The sequence below is a fragment of the Colobus angolensis genome, unplaced genomic scaffold (assembly GCF_000951035.1).
Source record: "Colobus angolensis palliatus isolate OR3802 unplaced genomic scaffold, Cang.pa_1.0 Scaffold162, whole genome shotgun sequence".
NCBI classification, from domain to species: Eukaryota; Metazoa; Chordata; class Mammalia; order Primates; family Cercopithecidae; genus Colobus; species Colobus angolensis.
The window spans coordinates 7,245,486-7,260,866 of NW_012114733.1; the positions used below are offsets into that span (position 1 = coordinate 7,245,486).

The window sequence follows — 15,381 nt, forward strand, 5'->3', positions numbered from 1 at the left end:
AGAAAATGTGGCACATATACACCATGGAATACTATGCAGCCATAAAAAAGGATGAGTTCATGTCCTTTGTAGGGACATGGATGCAGCTGTAAACCATCATTCTCAGCAAACTATCGCACAGACAGAAAACGAAACACTGCATGTTCTCACTCATAGGTGGGAATTAAACAATGAGAACGCTTGGACACAGAAAGGGGAACATCACACACCAGGGCCTGTTGTGGGATTCGGGGAGGGGAGAGAGATAGCATTAGGAGATATACCTAATGTAAATGACGAGTTAATGGGTGCAGCACACCAACATGGCACATGTATACATATGTAACAAACCTGCACGTTGTGCACATGTACCCTAGAACATAAAGTATAATTAGAAAAGAAAACCAGCATTTAAGACCTTTGTAGGTCAGTGTCTTTACCATATATGTAGGATGGAATTCTTTTGTAAGTCGGATAAATTATATTTTTAACTCTGGCATTTGTTCTTGTGGTAAGAGTTCATTTTTTAGCTTCTTTAGATAAAGCTGGCCCCGCTGATTTGGCCCTAAGATTAATATCTGCTGGCCGGGCGCGGTGGCTCAAGCCTGTAATCCCAGCACTTTGGGAGGCCGAGACGGGCGGATCACGAGGTCAGGAGATCGAGACCATCCTGGCTAACATGGTGAGACCCCGTCTCTACTACAAAATACAAAAATCTAGCCGGGCGAGGTGGCGGGCGCCTGTAGTCCCAGCTACTCCGGAGGCTGAGGCAGGAGAATGGAGTGAACCCGGGAGGCAGAGCTTGCATTGAGCTGAGATCCGGCCACTGCACTCCAGCCTGGGCGACAGAGCCAGACTCCCTCTCAAAAAAAAAAAGATTAATATCTGCTGTAAAGTGTAGGCAGTCTCTAGTGTAGAGTCTCTGCAGCCATGCACATATCAGAAAGTGGTGGCCACAGGACATACGCCTGACTGTAGCTGTGTCTACACTATGGTCATCATCCGGACATCAGTGGTGAGTCCAAAGCTAGTTGTGAGGAGGGAAAGACTATGAACAAGTAACAGAATTTAGGAACTGATAGTACTTGTGAATTCAATAAACCCAGACTATAGGATTTCCACATTGTTTTGACCACCATTGGTTATAATGATGGAATCAGAGGTCTTTTAATTATGATGGTAGTTCCTTTGGTTTTATTGTAAATGACTTTTTTCTTTCTCAACTGATTTGGTCCAAATTCTTATTTCTTAAACTGAAGTAGACATATAGATCCACATCATATGTTTCATTAAGAGTTAAATTATCCTTACGTCCTGAAAATAGCCATCTAGTGTCTAGCCCAGGGTCAAATGCAATGAAAGAAAGCCAGCCAGTTTTTTGCTGTTGTTTTGTTTTTGTTTTTGTTTTTGTAGTGGTACAATTCCATAGTCCTGCCTCTCATATATTTAGTACCTTTAGCCCACATAATTCAAGAAGCAAATTATTAAGGTGTTGTCTGGCTCTGTGACCCACTAGTATGCATCAGTGAAGCCAGTGCTAGATTTGGATCTGGATGTTCATGAGAAATGTGTTGGTGAGAAATTATGTTTTCCCTTGCTACATCAGGAAGATTTGAAATGTGTTATCACGGTGTTCTCAAGGTAGATGCAGCAACAGTTGTAGCAACAGTTGTCGAAAATTTGATTTGGGAACATTTTTTAAGATTTCAGATATTTTCCCAGTTGCCCAAGAGTTTGTTTTTTATTCATCAAGTTTTTTTCCCAGAAAATAACATAAATGGTATATGTGCTCCGTGAATGATTGATGAAACAGCAGTACACTGACTGGCAGTACACTTGACTGGCTGTTCCAAAACTTACATGACCAAAGTCAGAGTCCATCCTCTACATCCGAAAAAGCAAGGTGTTTTTTTTCTTCCTACTGCTTTCTTATGTTGTTAGTGTCAGACTTGCCCTTACCTCTACCTGTGGTTGTTGGTTTTTTTTTTTTTTCCTATATTTAGTCGATGTCATTTTAGAAATACATCCCTGGAGCCTTCATCTCCACAGAGATCTGTTGCAGGTATCTTGAAAGGAGAGAAAATTACTTACTTGCATTTCTTGTTCTCTGCAGAGATATACAATCCCAGTAGATCATCACTTGCCTGGCCTCTGTCCTCCCTAAGTTGAGGATAATTGGCTTGTTATTATTAGACACTATTATGGTTATTATTTTCGTTTCAAAAAGACTTGAAGGCATACAGTTCAGGGCCCCAGAAGGAAAGGCACATTCAGACAGATGCATACCTCCTTCTGGTAGGCAAAGTCAATAGCTTAGAAACTTGAGCCTTTAATATCTGAACTGTTTTTTACTGAGACATAAGAACATATTCAGTAGTGAAAATTGCACTCACAAACTATCAGAGAAGCAGAATTAGAATTTTTTTAATGTTTTTGGCATTGCAGATGCCAAAAATGTGTAAATTTGTAAATGCCATTATAAATTTGGCAGTCACATACAGAGGCCCTTCATGTTCTGAAATCAGATGCTTAATCTCTTAAATTCTAAAATTTTTGTATGTATTTACATACATAGAAATATAGAAATAAACTTGCAGAGAATCATGATAGCAGTTGATACAGCGCTACAAACAGTCTCTGCTCTGAATGGGGGCTCTCTCCTTGCCTAACCTGGCTTTCAGTGACTAATGGTGGTTCCCTGGGAGGCAGAAAAAAAAATCACTTCCTTTCTTGGGCAGAATTGGAGAAGTTATGTGGGCCATTTCTCAGCTTGTGTGTTTTGTGGATAACAGAAGAGAGCATTCTTCAGGGCCACCCTGAAGGTCATTCAGATATCCCATTTTTAAAGAATGGAATGTATAGCTTTGATATTGTGGGTTGAAAGTAGGCACAGGGTGCCTAGTTTGCCTACAACTAGACAATATATGAATCTTCCAAAAAGTAATACTCTTTTCTGAATCAACTGTAAGCACTTTTCAAAGAGTGAGTTCACATAAGGATCACAGGTGTGATGTTCTCACCCGAAGGGTGTGATACATCTTCAAACATTCAGAAGAGGCAGGTTGGCTATCACATGTTAGGGTATATGTTTCAATTTCCACATGATGAATTATAAAGATGAATATACAAAGGTATTTCTTGTCCATTATAAAATAATTAACGTTTACAACTCTGATCTTAAAAAGAGTTGAATTCATGGTAACTTAGCAACAATTCAGTGGAGTCAATTTTACAACATATCTTACAGAAGTCTGAATAGGACAATAGGATTCCAATTAAACTGTTAATTGTGTCATTTAATACTTGGCATGTAGAGCGGAAGCCTGACACAGAGAGAATAAAGTAGATATAGCGTTAATGATACAATTCAGCTGATTCTTTTCTAAACATATGACAATAATTTCGTGACATACATATCAGTATTTTTTAAATAACTAGGTATTATAATTGAGGATCAATACATTTTTTTAAAAAAACTTCCAACAGAATTTAGTATTACATGTGCATTTTATGCTGAAATAAGGTGATTGCCTAACCATCTAAAAGTTTCCAGAACACTCAGAATGAAATCCAAAGGCCTTATCGTGGCCTACTAGACCTGCTACACAGTCCAGCCTCTAGAGTCGTACAGACCCTATCACGTATTCTTCTCTTCGCTCACTGCCTTCCTACCACATTAGCCTCCTGGCTGCTCTTTGAACACAGCAAACAGTTCTGTCTCAAGCTCTTTCATTTGCTCTCCTTTCTGCCAGGAAAATTCTTCACCTGTGTTCATTTCCTCACTTCAATCCAGTTTCTGCTCAGACATCACCTCCTCAGAAAGAATTTTCTAGATACCCGAACTTAAAATGCCTGCCCTCTTCACTCTCCAGTCTCTGGTCCTGATTTATAGGATCTCTTACCCTCTAACTTTATATTTTTTATCTACTTGTATATTTACTGACTGTCTCGCCTAACAGAATGTGAACTTTTTTGAAATCAAATTTTGTCTGTCTTGTCTGAACCAAGACCCTGCTACAGAGTAGGAACACAATAAATATCTGCTGAACAAATAAAGGTGAATTTTCTTGGAAAAGTTGAATTAGCATTTCTAAAATGATATCAGAAAACTACTTGTTATGAACATTCTCCTTAGTTGTTCACATGATTTCAGGGTTATTGTATTTTAACAGAAGGCCAAGGTGGGCGGATCACCTGAGGTCGGGAGTTCGACACCAGCCTGACCAACATGGAGAAACCCTGTCTCTACTAAAAATACAAAATTAGCCAGTCGTGGTGGCGCATGTTTGTAATCCCAGCTACTCGGGAGGCTGAGGCAGGAGAATCGCTTGAACCCAGGAGGTGAAGGTTGCGGTGAGCCGAGATCATGCCATTGCACTCCAGCCTGGGCAACAAGAGCGAGACTCCGTCTCAAAAACAAAAAAAGAGAAAGAGAAATACAAAGGCCTAAAATTCAAACTTAGAAATGTATAAAGAAAGACTCATTCTCTATCTGTGATATTCATTCCTGAAAAGATTTATTAACATTCACCTGACTCAGTATTGTTTTTCTGTATTATTATATAATGAATGACATCTTTTAAAATAAATATTTTTATTATGCAGTTAATATATGCTCACATTAGAAAATGTGGTAAATACAGGCCAGGCATGGGGGCTTGACCTGTAATCCCAGCTATTTGGGAGGCTGAGGCAGGAGGATCTGTTGAGTCCAGGAATTCGAGACCAACCTGGGCCACACAGTGAGACCCCATCTTTAACAAAATAAAATAATAAGCTGGGCATGGTAGCAAGTGCCTATGGGAGGTGAGGAGCATAAGATCACTGGAACCCAGGTGTTCAGTGCTGCGGTGAATCACTATAATGGCATCACTGCACCCCAGCCTGGACAATACAGCAAGACCCCCATCTCTAAAAAAAAAAATTTAATTTTTTAAAAAGATAATCTAAGAAATACAAAAACTTCTACCCAGAAATTGCCACTGGTTAAATGTTTTCTTTTTGGGTTAAATAAAAGGGATCCAGTTGTTTCCCGTGAACTATTTATTTTTCTCTTAACATTTTTTATTTGCAATTATGTCTTAAGCATTTCTTGCCATTAAATATCTTCAGAAACATAATGTTTAATGTCCTCATACTATTTCATTATGTTTATGCCTCATACGTTATTTAGACATTCCCTTATTCTTGAACATTAAGATGGGTTTTGGTGTTTTGATACAGTTTTTTAAAATGCTGTCATGATTATCTTCATATACAATCATACATATATCTTTGGATAAGTTCAAGTAAAAGGATATAAACATTTAAAGTAATTAATACTACTTTAATGAAATGTGTGATCTCAATGCTAATAAAGTATTAGATATTCCAGTTTACTTGGGGGTAGGAATGTTTTGACGTATGGAGTGTTTTTATGTAAATGAGCTCATATATCTTGCTTCAACTTAACCATTATATTATAAACATCTTTCCATGTTACTACTAATATGTCTACTTCATTTTTAACTACTTATATGCATAAAATTTTATATCTAAATGAGCCATAACTTGTTTAATCAGCATCCTACTAGATTATCTTTTTAACGATATTTATTTTCTCCTAGTTTCTCACTAGTACAAATATTGTGCTGCAGTTGTAACTATCTTTGGTTATTTGTGTAAATTTCTAGAGTTCGATTTCCGGGTCAAAGGTTTTGACATTTTAAATTTTGGCAAATACTGCCAAATTTCCCTTTACAAAAGTTTTATGAATTTATTCATAGAGACAGTAAAGGAGAGTTTTTCCAAACCAACTATAACATTGGGTCTTTTAACCTCTGACAGCTTTGTAGAGTATATAGGGTATCTTACTTTAATTTTCATTTCTTTAATTCCAAATAAAATGAGTCTTTTTTTTATGTTTGTTAGCCATTTGTCTTATACTTTAAATTTTTAAAATTTGAAAATTTTAAATACTTGCTATCTTTCTTCAGCAAGATAAATGCAATTAGGAGCAAATATTCTGTTCATGCTTTACTTTAAAAATCATTTATTTTAAGTCTTTGTTAGTATGGGTAAAAATGTTATATAACATTTTATTTTTGTTTTTGTGTTGTTTTTGCTTTTTTTTAGTAAGTGATTCACTGCTTTAAAATTTTTTTTCCATAGGAATAGAAACATTTATTTTCATACAGCTCTTATATTATGATCTTATAAATTATTTTTACAAATTGGTAATATGTCACTGAATTTTAGGAAAGTCATGGATAGAGTTATATGTAGAATTTTGTCATATATTTTGGCATGCAAATGAAAGTATTCATTTATTTTTAATAATTATTTATAGAGTTGTAAACTTAAGGAATTCATTAAGGTAATCAATTATAAGATATTATTTGCTAGACCTACTATTTATGATAATGAATATATTATTAACACTAATGTAGGTAACAGTATAGTTACATGGGTAGTTTTCTTAAGATTTCACATACGTTATTTCATTTGACTCTTAGGCTAACCTTTGAACCTTACAAAAAATTATGTGATCACAATTGAAATCACACAGTGGTAACCTGGGTCTGTGTAACTTCAAACCCACACTTACTGTTCTTATTATAATTTAGTAAATAGATCTACAGAATTGAGAGGTCCTCTGCCATCATCATATAATAATTGCTATTCTTGCCACCATAAATAAATGAGAATGAGAAGGTCAGCTTCTCCTTTTCTGTGTATTATAATCACAATGACTTATATTTGAATAGCATTCTAGTTATAAGTTGATTTCACATCCTTTAACTTATTTTGTCCTTGAAATAAGCATGTAAGTTAGATAAGACTAAAGGCAGTGTTTTGTTTTCATGCAAGAGGAAAAACATCTTGGGAAAATAAATGATCTTTTTGAGGTCAACAGTCAATGAAGAGACAGAATCAGAATTCAAGGCTTCTGTATTTCAGATGGACAATGATGATTTGTCACTTGCCAAGTTGAATGTATACAATTTGATGTATTAGTAGCCTCTCTTTAAACAAGGTTAAAAAATGAAACAGAAAACAAAAGCACAGTCTTTGTTTTTCCATTTGCCTAATGTGTTATAATTCTTTACTGTAAAACAAGGCATAGGTGAGATTTTACCTCTTTTTCCTGAGAATTCAATGGTGGTTTTAGTGTTCATATGCCAAAAATCTTTAGAAAAAGGCCAATAAATGAAAGTGGTAAGAAACACACACATACACACATACACATACTCACACACACACATCACTCTGATTCTAAATTTTGACTATTTTAAGGTTTGAAGTGTGTGAACAAGCTTAATGATTGGCATGTTGAAGCCAAGATTTTATTTTGGACTCATTTCCATTTTAAATATAATAGAGTTTATTATTAGTATTTTATTAATAATATTGCTTATATTTTCATATTATATACATTAAATGCATTTTCAAAAATAATGGATTTCTTAATTGATTTTATTGTGCATATTTCTAATGTAAATATGCCATAATTTAAGTGGAAATCGTTAAGAAACTGGAAGCACTTAATACGTTTGCCTTCCAAGAAAACTTGCTGGAATCCTTGTACATACTTGCCTGTAGTCTATATTGCCACATCTGGGAATTTTGCTTAGTATATTTTGTAAGCTTTGTCTGGCAGAAATACATGTTTTTCCTAAAGCATACCCCAGAGGTCATTATCACTGAGAGGGGACAGACTGCCAACCTTCATCAATAAGATTTTTACTTCAAGTTGCTTTTTCTTAGGGTAGTGATGAGTGCTCAATCTTTCAGAAATATTTTTTGTTCAATTCTGATTTATTTGTGAGTTTGGTAGAAGCAGCAGACTTGCCTATGATAGTAAAGTGACTTTTTCCACTAAGACTATCTATCTCTAGTAAGGATCAAGTCTCAGTGAGGATTACCTCTTTATCATTCTATTTAAATGAGTTGAGACAACTGCTTTCAATAATGAAATGATTTCATGGCAGGTTTTATACTATACCAACCATATAGACTCCCAGCTTGACTTTTTTTAAGAGGAAAAATAGGTAGAATGCTAATTTTTGTCATTAATATTAGCTGCATATATGTCTTTTCTCTTGGAACAGCTCAATGGTTATTCGGGACTTAACCTTACGCAGTGCTGCTAGCTTTGGCTCCTTCCACCTGATCCGTCTACTCTACGACGAATATATGTTTTACTTAGTAGAACATCGTGTTGCTCAGGCAACAGGAGAGACTCCCATAGCAGTCATGGGCGAGGTAAGAGAGGCTGAAAGAGCTGTGACCCATTGGGTTATTAAAAATAAATCAGAATTATACTTCAGTCTAAATGTATTAATTATTGATTAAAACCATGGTTCCTAACCAAGTCAGCCTCAGACCCAGGAGGGGCTGTGGAGTTATTGCAAGAGGTCCTTAAATTCCTCTGTTCTTATCTGCTTAATCAAAAGATTCTAAAATTGTAGATTATATCGTGAAAGTTCATGGAATGTCTCTCTATATTATACAGGTGCCTATGTAAAAGAAAAACTTGAGAACCACTGGAATATGAAAAATACTTTGAGTGGGAAAAAGATTGATGCTCCTGATAAAGCAAAGGGCTAGGAATACAATGGAAAAGGTTAAATATGTATTTTGTAGACTCTTTTTCCCAGTCCCCAGGAACAAGTAAATGATTCTGTTTTAGAAGGATAAAAATGGTAATGATGATAACTAACATTTTTTGGACACTTAATATGTGCCAGGCACAGTTCTATATCTTTTACATGTAATAAAGCACTTAATGCAAGTCTTTGAGATAGGTTCTACTTTATTCTGTTTTACAATAAGCATCCAAGGTTTATGCAGAAAGCTAAGACACAGAAAGGTTAAATGATACTCAGCTAAAAAATGGTAGAAATTGTTTTTCAAACACAGCCTGATTTTCAAACCCATGCTTCTAACCACTAGTGATGTGAGGGGGAAAATTCTCTTCTTCAGAATTTCTGAATAGTAATCAAAATGGCTTATCAAAAGACTAAAACTTTGAATATAAACAAGGGCTGGTTAATATAATGAGGAATAGATGCAAATGCTCAAATGGTTCAGCACTGGCTTATTTTGTTACATTGAATGCAGGAGGAAGGGGTAGTTTATACCTTGTTGAATTATACCAGATTAGAAAATGTGACAAATTTCCCAAGGCAGTAAAAAAGACATGTTCACTTTTAAGCTATGTGTATGTGCTTATATAAATAAAAAAGAGTGAAAATAGATATTATTCAATGCTTTTCCTAGTTTAATATAATAAGGCATAAATAAAAATACATTAAAATACTTCAAGGACCTCCCTAATATTCTAGTATAAATAAAATGCATGTCAAACTTGCCTAGAAGGTCATTTGAAATATTCATCTTTTCCACTTCTTTAAAACCCCTTGCTGTATACCAGTCTGAATGTCTTTGTATGATGTTCCCTGATGATGATTAAGCTTTAATGATGCCAAATATATGTGTGAGATTAAGCAGGAATCACTGTGGCTTTTCATTGTAAGCAGGACCTCATGTGACCAAAGCAATTTGGACTTTTCTTATATTTGACTTCCCCTCATTGCCTCTTTCTTTAGTTGTTTTGTAGATGCCTTGTTGGAAAATGCCCAGTTAGCACGTGGACTCAGTACCCTAAAATTTCTTAACTCAGGGTTCAAGACTTCAGAAATGGACCTTGTCTTTTAGTATACTTAACACCTTTGCCATCTACCTCATATGCTCCAGGACTTCTTTAACAGGATAAACAGGATAATGATGGCACGGATTCTCATTAACACCATGTGGCTAATCCTGATGCATGGCCTTTGCTTTCCTTGTATCTCTAGGGAACAAAGGCAGTGGACATGAGCCAGTTACACAGTGTGAAGGCTTAGCAACCTCCTGGTATGCTTGCAGAGGCGGCACCAGAATTAAAATGGGCTACATAATCTGTAGTGCCAACTAACCATCCTAATAGGTATTCTTTTTTTTTTTTTTTTACTACATGTAAACGATCTAAATGAACATGACAGATTTTACATGAGGCAAAGATATACACATAAAATCTAAATTAAAAAAATAAAAACACGGTCAAAGATCTAAGCATACTTCTTGGTTTCTTTGCTTACTCAGTTTATAGGAAAGCCCTTTAACCTGCCTATGCTCATCCGTTATTTACCCCAAAAGGCAAATTCAGACTAATTTTATAGGTTGGTCTCCCCATACAGCATTGATGCCTCATACACCTGTTTGCTCTCATAGATCTACTGGCCATGGTCATACTATCGTATCTAAAATTTCTTGATTTGGGAAAAAGGAGAAGAAAATTCAAAAAATTAAAAAGTCTGTTTTCTCATGTTCTCCTCACATTATCCTAAGTCTGCCTTCTCTTGGTCCCTTGAGTGACTTCCTTTTCCAATCACCAACTCCAGATGTGCCTGTGTACATAGTGGGAGTAACACATCAGGCCAAAATCCATTGAAATCCATAAAAATCACCATAACTCCCAGTCACAGCAAGTGGTTTGGAATAATGATTAATAATAGCAACCACAAAGACAATAACAATTGTCACTATTTATTGAGAGCATATCATATATTTAACGAAATTAATAATCTTGCTCTATCTACTAATGGCTCTCTCAGTAAATGGTGCCACGATCCTCCCAGTTGATTATACCAGACACATCAGCATTCCCTTTTTATGTCCTTCTATCTTGACTCCCATCTCCAACCAATTACCAAGTTTTCTGTTTCTGAAATCCCTCAGAGTGCAGCCGGTATCGTCTTATGAAAATGCAAAGCTGACTGTGTCATCCCCCACTTGAAACCCTTCAGTGGCTTTCCCTTGTGTTACAAACATGAGCTCTTGCATGATCTGGCCCTGCCCCTCTGATCAACGTCAGCCTCCCACTTCCTACTCTTTCTGTTGCAATCACAGTGGCCTTTTCTCTGTTCTCATTCACCAAGCTTTTCTCATCCTTGGACTGCTGCATAAATGACTCTTTCTACCTAGAAGCCTCTGCCCATCTCACCCATTCTAACTCCTACTTCATGTTGTAAAAATAAGTTTCTCAGGGAGACTCAGTTCCTCCAGAATACCTTAAATAGTTCAAGTCTTTCTGATTTGTACTTTTACTTGTCATTCTATAAGCTCCACAATACTAATTGCACAGTTCTTTGTTTGATTTGTATAATCAAAGATGTAATACCTGGAAACAACAAAGGACTTTGAGTCAGAATTGAATTCTACTTCTAACTCTGTCGTGTCTACTAGTATAATCTTGGGCAAATCATGTTGACTTGTGTTGAAATCCAGACTTCTGATCTCTGAAATTGATTTATCATTTATTAACAAGTTTTTCTTGTGCAAATACTCTATGCCAAAGCTATCATGATTGGGATATAATGATGAGCAAAATAGATTTTTACCCTGCCTTCGAGGAGCTTAGATTTCAAGTGGGGTTATATATATTTAAATAGTCACATAATTATAGCCGCAAACTTTGTTAAGTGCTATGAAAGAAAATTAAAGGGATATAAGAACGCTTAAAGCATGGGGCCCTAAATCCAGCCTGGTAGGACCAGGGAAGGTTTTCCCAAGGAAGTGATGTTTGAGGTGAGAACTAAAGGACAAAAGACGTTAACTCTGTGAAGAGAGAATCTGAAGGTAAGAGGTGAGAAACACCCCAGGCACAGGGGAATGTGCACAGGCCCTGACAGAGATGGGAGGGGGCACAGCCAAGGTGAAGTTTTCCTGGGAAACCTAACGTTCAAGCACCACAGAGACCAAATAAACACTGTCAAATGCAACTGACGAGGAAAAATTGAATTAGGATAGAAAGTCTAAATTTCAAATGAAGCTAACACCTACATAGCAATTGTGTGCCAGGTACTGTTCTAAGTGCCATTATATGTGTTAATAACTCACCACAGACCTATAAGTGGATACTATTATTACACCTATTTTACAGATGATGAAATGAGAGGCCAGGCGCAGTGGCTCATGCCTATAATCCCAGCACTTTGGGTGGCCAAGGCAGTGGATCACCTGAGGTCAGGAGTTCGAGACCAGCCTGACCAACATGGTGAACCCCCGTCTCTACTGAAAATACAAAACAATTAGTCCCAGCTACTCAGGAGGCTGAGACAGGAGAACTGCCTAAACCCAGGAGGCAGAGGAGGTTGCAGTGAGCCAAGGTCACACCACTGAATTCCAGCCTGGGCGACAAATCAGGACTCCATCTCCAAAAAAAAAAAAGAAGAAATGAGACACAGAACCAAAAAGTAACTTGCCCAAGGTCACACAACTACTAAATTGTGAAATCAGGTCCCGAAACCATGCCGCCAGGCACCAAAGTTTTTGCTGTTAATCTACCATGCTTATGACCTGCTACAGATTGGAGTAGGATTGGAGTAAGAACAGTTTCAAGGGCAAACCTGCAAAATAGTCACAAACTTTGCTGGGCATTTGTTTTGCCTTTATAGGTGCTTGCTTTGGAAAAGGTGTCAGTTAAATAGTTTCATAAGCAAGGAAAAAGACTTTCCTTTTAAAGTGACTTAAGAATAATGAATGTATCTTTTCAATAATGTGAACTCAGTAAATGAGTTTTAAAATTAACATTACTTAACATTATTTGAGCAGGCAGGCAGGAAAGAACATGTTTTACATATAAACAAAATACAAAAGCATACAAACCATTACTTTTGAATTCACTGTAACACTGTCATTTCAATTGTTATTGGTGTTACTGAAATAAAGACTGCTATACAGTGGACTCCCCTAAACTGGAAGCAGCTTCACAGTCCCAAATAGTTTTCCTCTAAATGTCAGTATGCTACTACATTAATACTGACTAGTAAATTATTTAAAACATATGCAATTGTAGAGTTTCTTTTATTTTTGCCTAAATGGTAAAAAGGAAACAATTTATTTATTGCTAGAATTTATATAGTTTTTAAATTTTCATTTAAATATTATAAATTTGTCCACAAGCTTTCTGGCAGTGGTGGAATTTTAAGAGTAGGAATCTGTTTACACACCTGTTAAACAATTTTAAAAATCATAAAACTTTCTGTACAACTCTGACCAGAAAAATTGAGCAGAAAAATTTCCTTTTATTCAAATGTTATGGCTGTTTAGAATCTTTCTGCTTTATTTCTTTAAAACATACATAGTGCATTAATATATTCACTAAATCTGTAAAATTTTTATTGCTTCATAAAATTATTTTGTTACAAATCTTTTAATAATCTATTAAATATATCTAAATACTTTTAATCATAATTTATACTTAATATTATATCTAACCCACCTCTTTAACCATTTTCAAATAAAGAGGAACCAGTAGAGTCTTTAAGTATTTAATTGTGAATATCAATATAGAAAAGATAATATTTCAGTAATATTTTTTGAGAAAAATTTAACCTGTAACAATTTAACATCAAAAGAAAAATGTCTTGGATTCATCAAAATTGATGTACTTGGTTAATTTTTTTTGGAAGGAAAAAAAATCTTCAACCTAAAAACTGAAGAAGTGCAATAATAATTGAACATGTAAGCTTTTGGGATAAAAGCTCAGTGAAAGAATTCCATTTGGTGGAAGTAGAATTACAGTCACAGTAAACAAGTATTGGTGCTTAAAGTAAAATCAAACCAAAGAAAAACAAAGTTTAGCGAGCATTGTGCTAGTGTGACTAGGGAATACACTTTAAATGTGCCTGTTGAACAGTAGACTTGTTATAACAGAGTATTTTAAAAGGAAAGAACATTATCACAAGTCGAGATAGTTTGCAGGAAAAAAAAAATAGCATCTTAGAACAGTAGTAGGTTAGAAAATGTAAGGAATGCTTGTCAAAAGTTATATTGTTGTTATTTATAGTAAAGCTTATTATTTACTATATTAGTATTTTTCTAATTGAGGGCAGGCCTTGTGCCAATCACTATGCTAGGTGTCTTACATTCTTATTTAATATTGACCAAAACCTTGGAAAAGATGTCTTAGTATCCCTCTTTCACCAGTGAGGAAAACAGAAATTGAAGGTTGTTCCAAATCAAAACTAGCAAGTTTTGAAAGTAGGACTGCCTCACTTCAAATAGTCAAATGGGATGGGCTTAATCTATATTTCAGTTTTTCACCATATAAATTACATAGTTTCAGAATAGGGACTATGTGCAACTCCCCAAAATACATAAACACATAGACTATACACATGTTCTCTCTGACAATCACAAGCCAGGTGCCTAGCTTATAAGTTTTTATTATTTTGTTTCAGAGGTTTTTTTCCTCTGCCTTACAGGATGCCTCTTAATAGTCTTACCATCTTTTCCCCTTGCACTTTTTGTTAGTAGATGTTTAGAATATGAAAATTAAATGGATATTAGTCTAAGCAAATTGCATTTGGAAAACTAAATCTGCCAGAAAATAACAAATTACACCCTTCAGCTCCTCTACAGCCATCCTGAGATCAGACCTAAATCAAACATTTTTTTAAACAATTCATAGTTTGGTTTTAGTTGTAAATCTGCTCATCTACATTAGCACAATTTCTGACAACTTGAAAGTAAATTATAAAAGTGACCCCAAAGTTCCAGAGAATTGGCACCTTGTCCCATTTTTCTTCCTTTTTCCTGGTTTGTTATTCTGTTCGTTTCTCTTCTTGCATTTGAGAAAAGAATCTGTTGACTCAGCAGCCCGGGGCTATGGTTCTTTCCCTCTGGGATCCCTGCTCATTAGCTTCCTATGCATGGCTTTCTTCCCTGCTGACTCTGGGCTATAACCTCTCCTCTCATCCTCTTCAGGGAATGGAGAAAATTTTGCTTATAACCGTGATCTAAACAATCACACAATAGGTACCCAAAAACTACTCACTCAAGGAAGGAGGTACAAAGGAGTGAGAGAAGGACAGACTGCCAATTGATAGGATGTCTTCTTGGATTTCATGATTGATACCCTAGATTTCTTTACTCTGGGGCCGGGGTGGAACTCCTAGACCAAAAAGTGTACCTTCTCCTCAGAAAGTGCCTGTCAATACTATTTCAGAGAAATACGATGAAGTTGGACTTTCGTAGGTGCTTACGAGAGCACTTTTCCTAAAGAGCTTAGAAGTGGGAAAAGAAACCAAAATAGAAGTTGAAGACTTTTAAAAATATTTCAAGGACTAAAATGGTCACTGTAGACATCAGGAGAGAAATCTCATCAGCACACAGTCCTCTTCAGCAAAGTCCACCACTAAGTTACTTGTTTAGTAAAGAGTTTCTCTCCTATGCAGCTATTTGGGCAGACCCAACCAGAGAAAAAGATTCCCTGGCGTAGAGTAAGCATGACGGTGCCACCTACTGGCTACTTTGCCACACTCTGTCATCCTGTGACACTTTGCCACACTCTGTCATCCTGTGACACTTTGCCAC

General features: G+C 35.9%; 1 protein-coding gene across 3 annotated transcripts in view; it reads left to right on the top strand.

The window, feature by feature from the left end:
* Positions 1 to 15,381, top strand: part of RFX3 (regulatory factor X, 3 (influences HLA class II expression)) — a 303,708-nt gene that overhangs the window by 265,714 nt on the left and 22,613 nt on the right. For all 3 annotated transcript variants that reach the window (XM_011937352.1, XM_011937351.1, XM_011937353.1), the window contains one exon: positions 8,070 to 8,223. In XM_011937352.1, the coding sequence (XP_011792742.1) occupies positions 8,070 to 8,223 (154 nt within the window). The remainder of the gene's footprint in view (positions 1 to 8,069; positions 8,224 to 15,381) is intronic.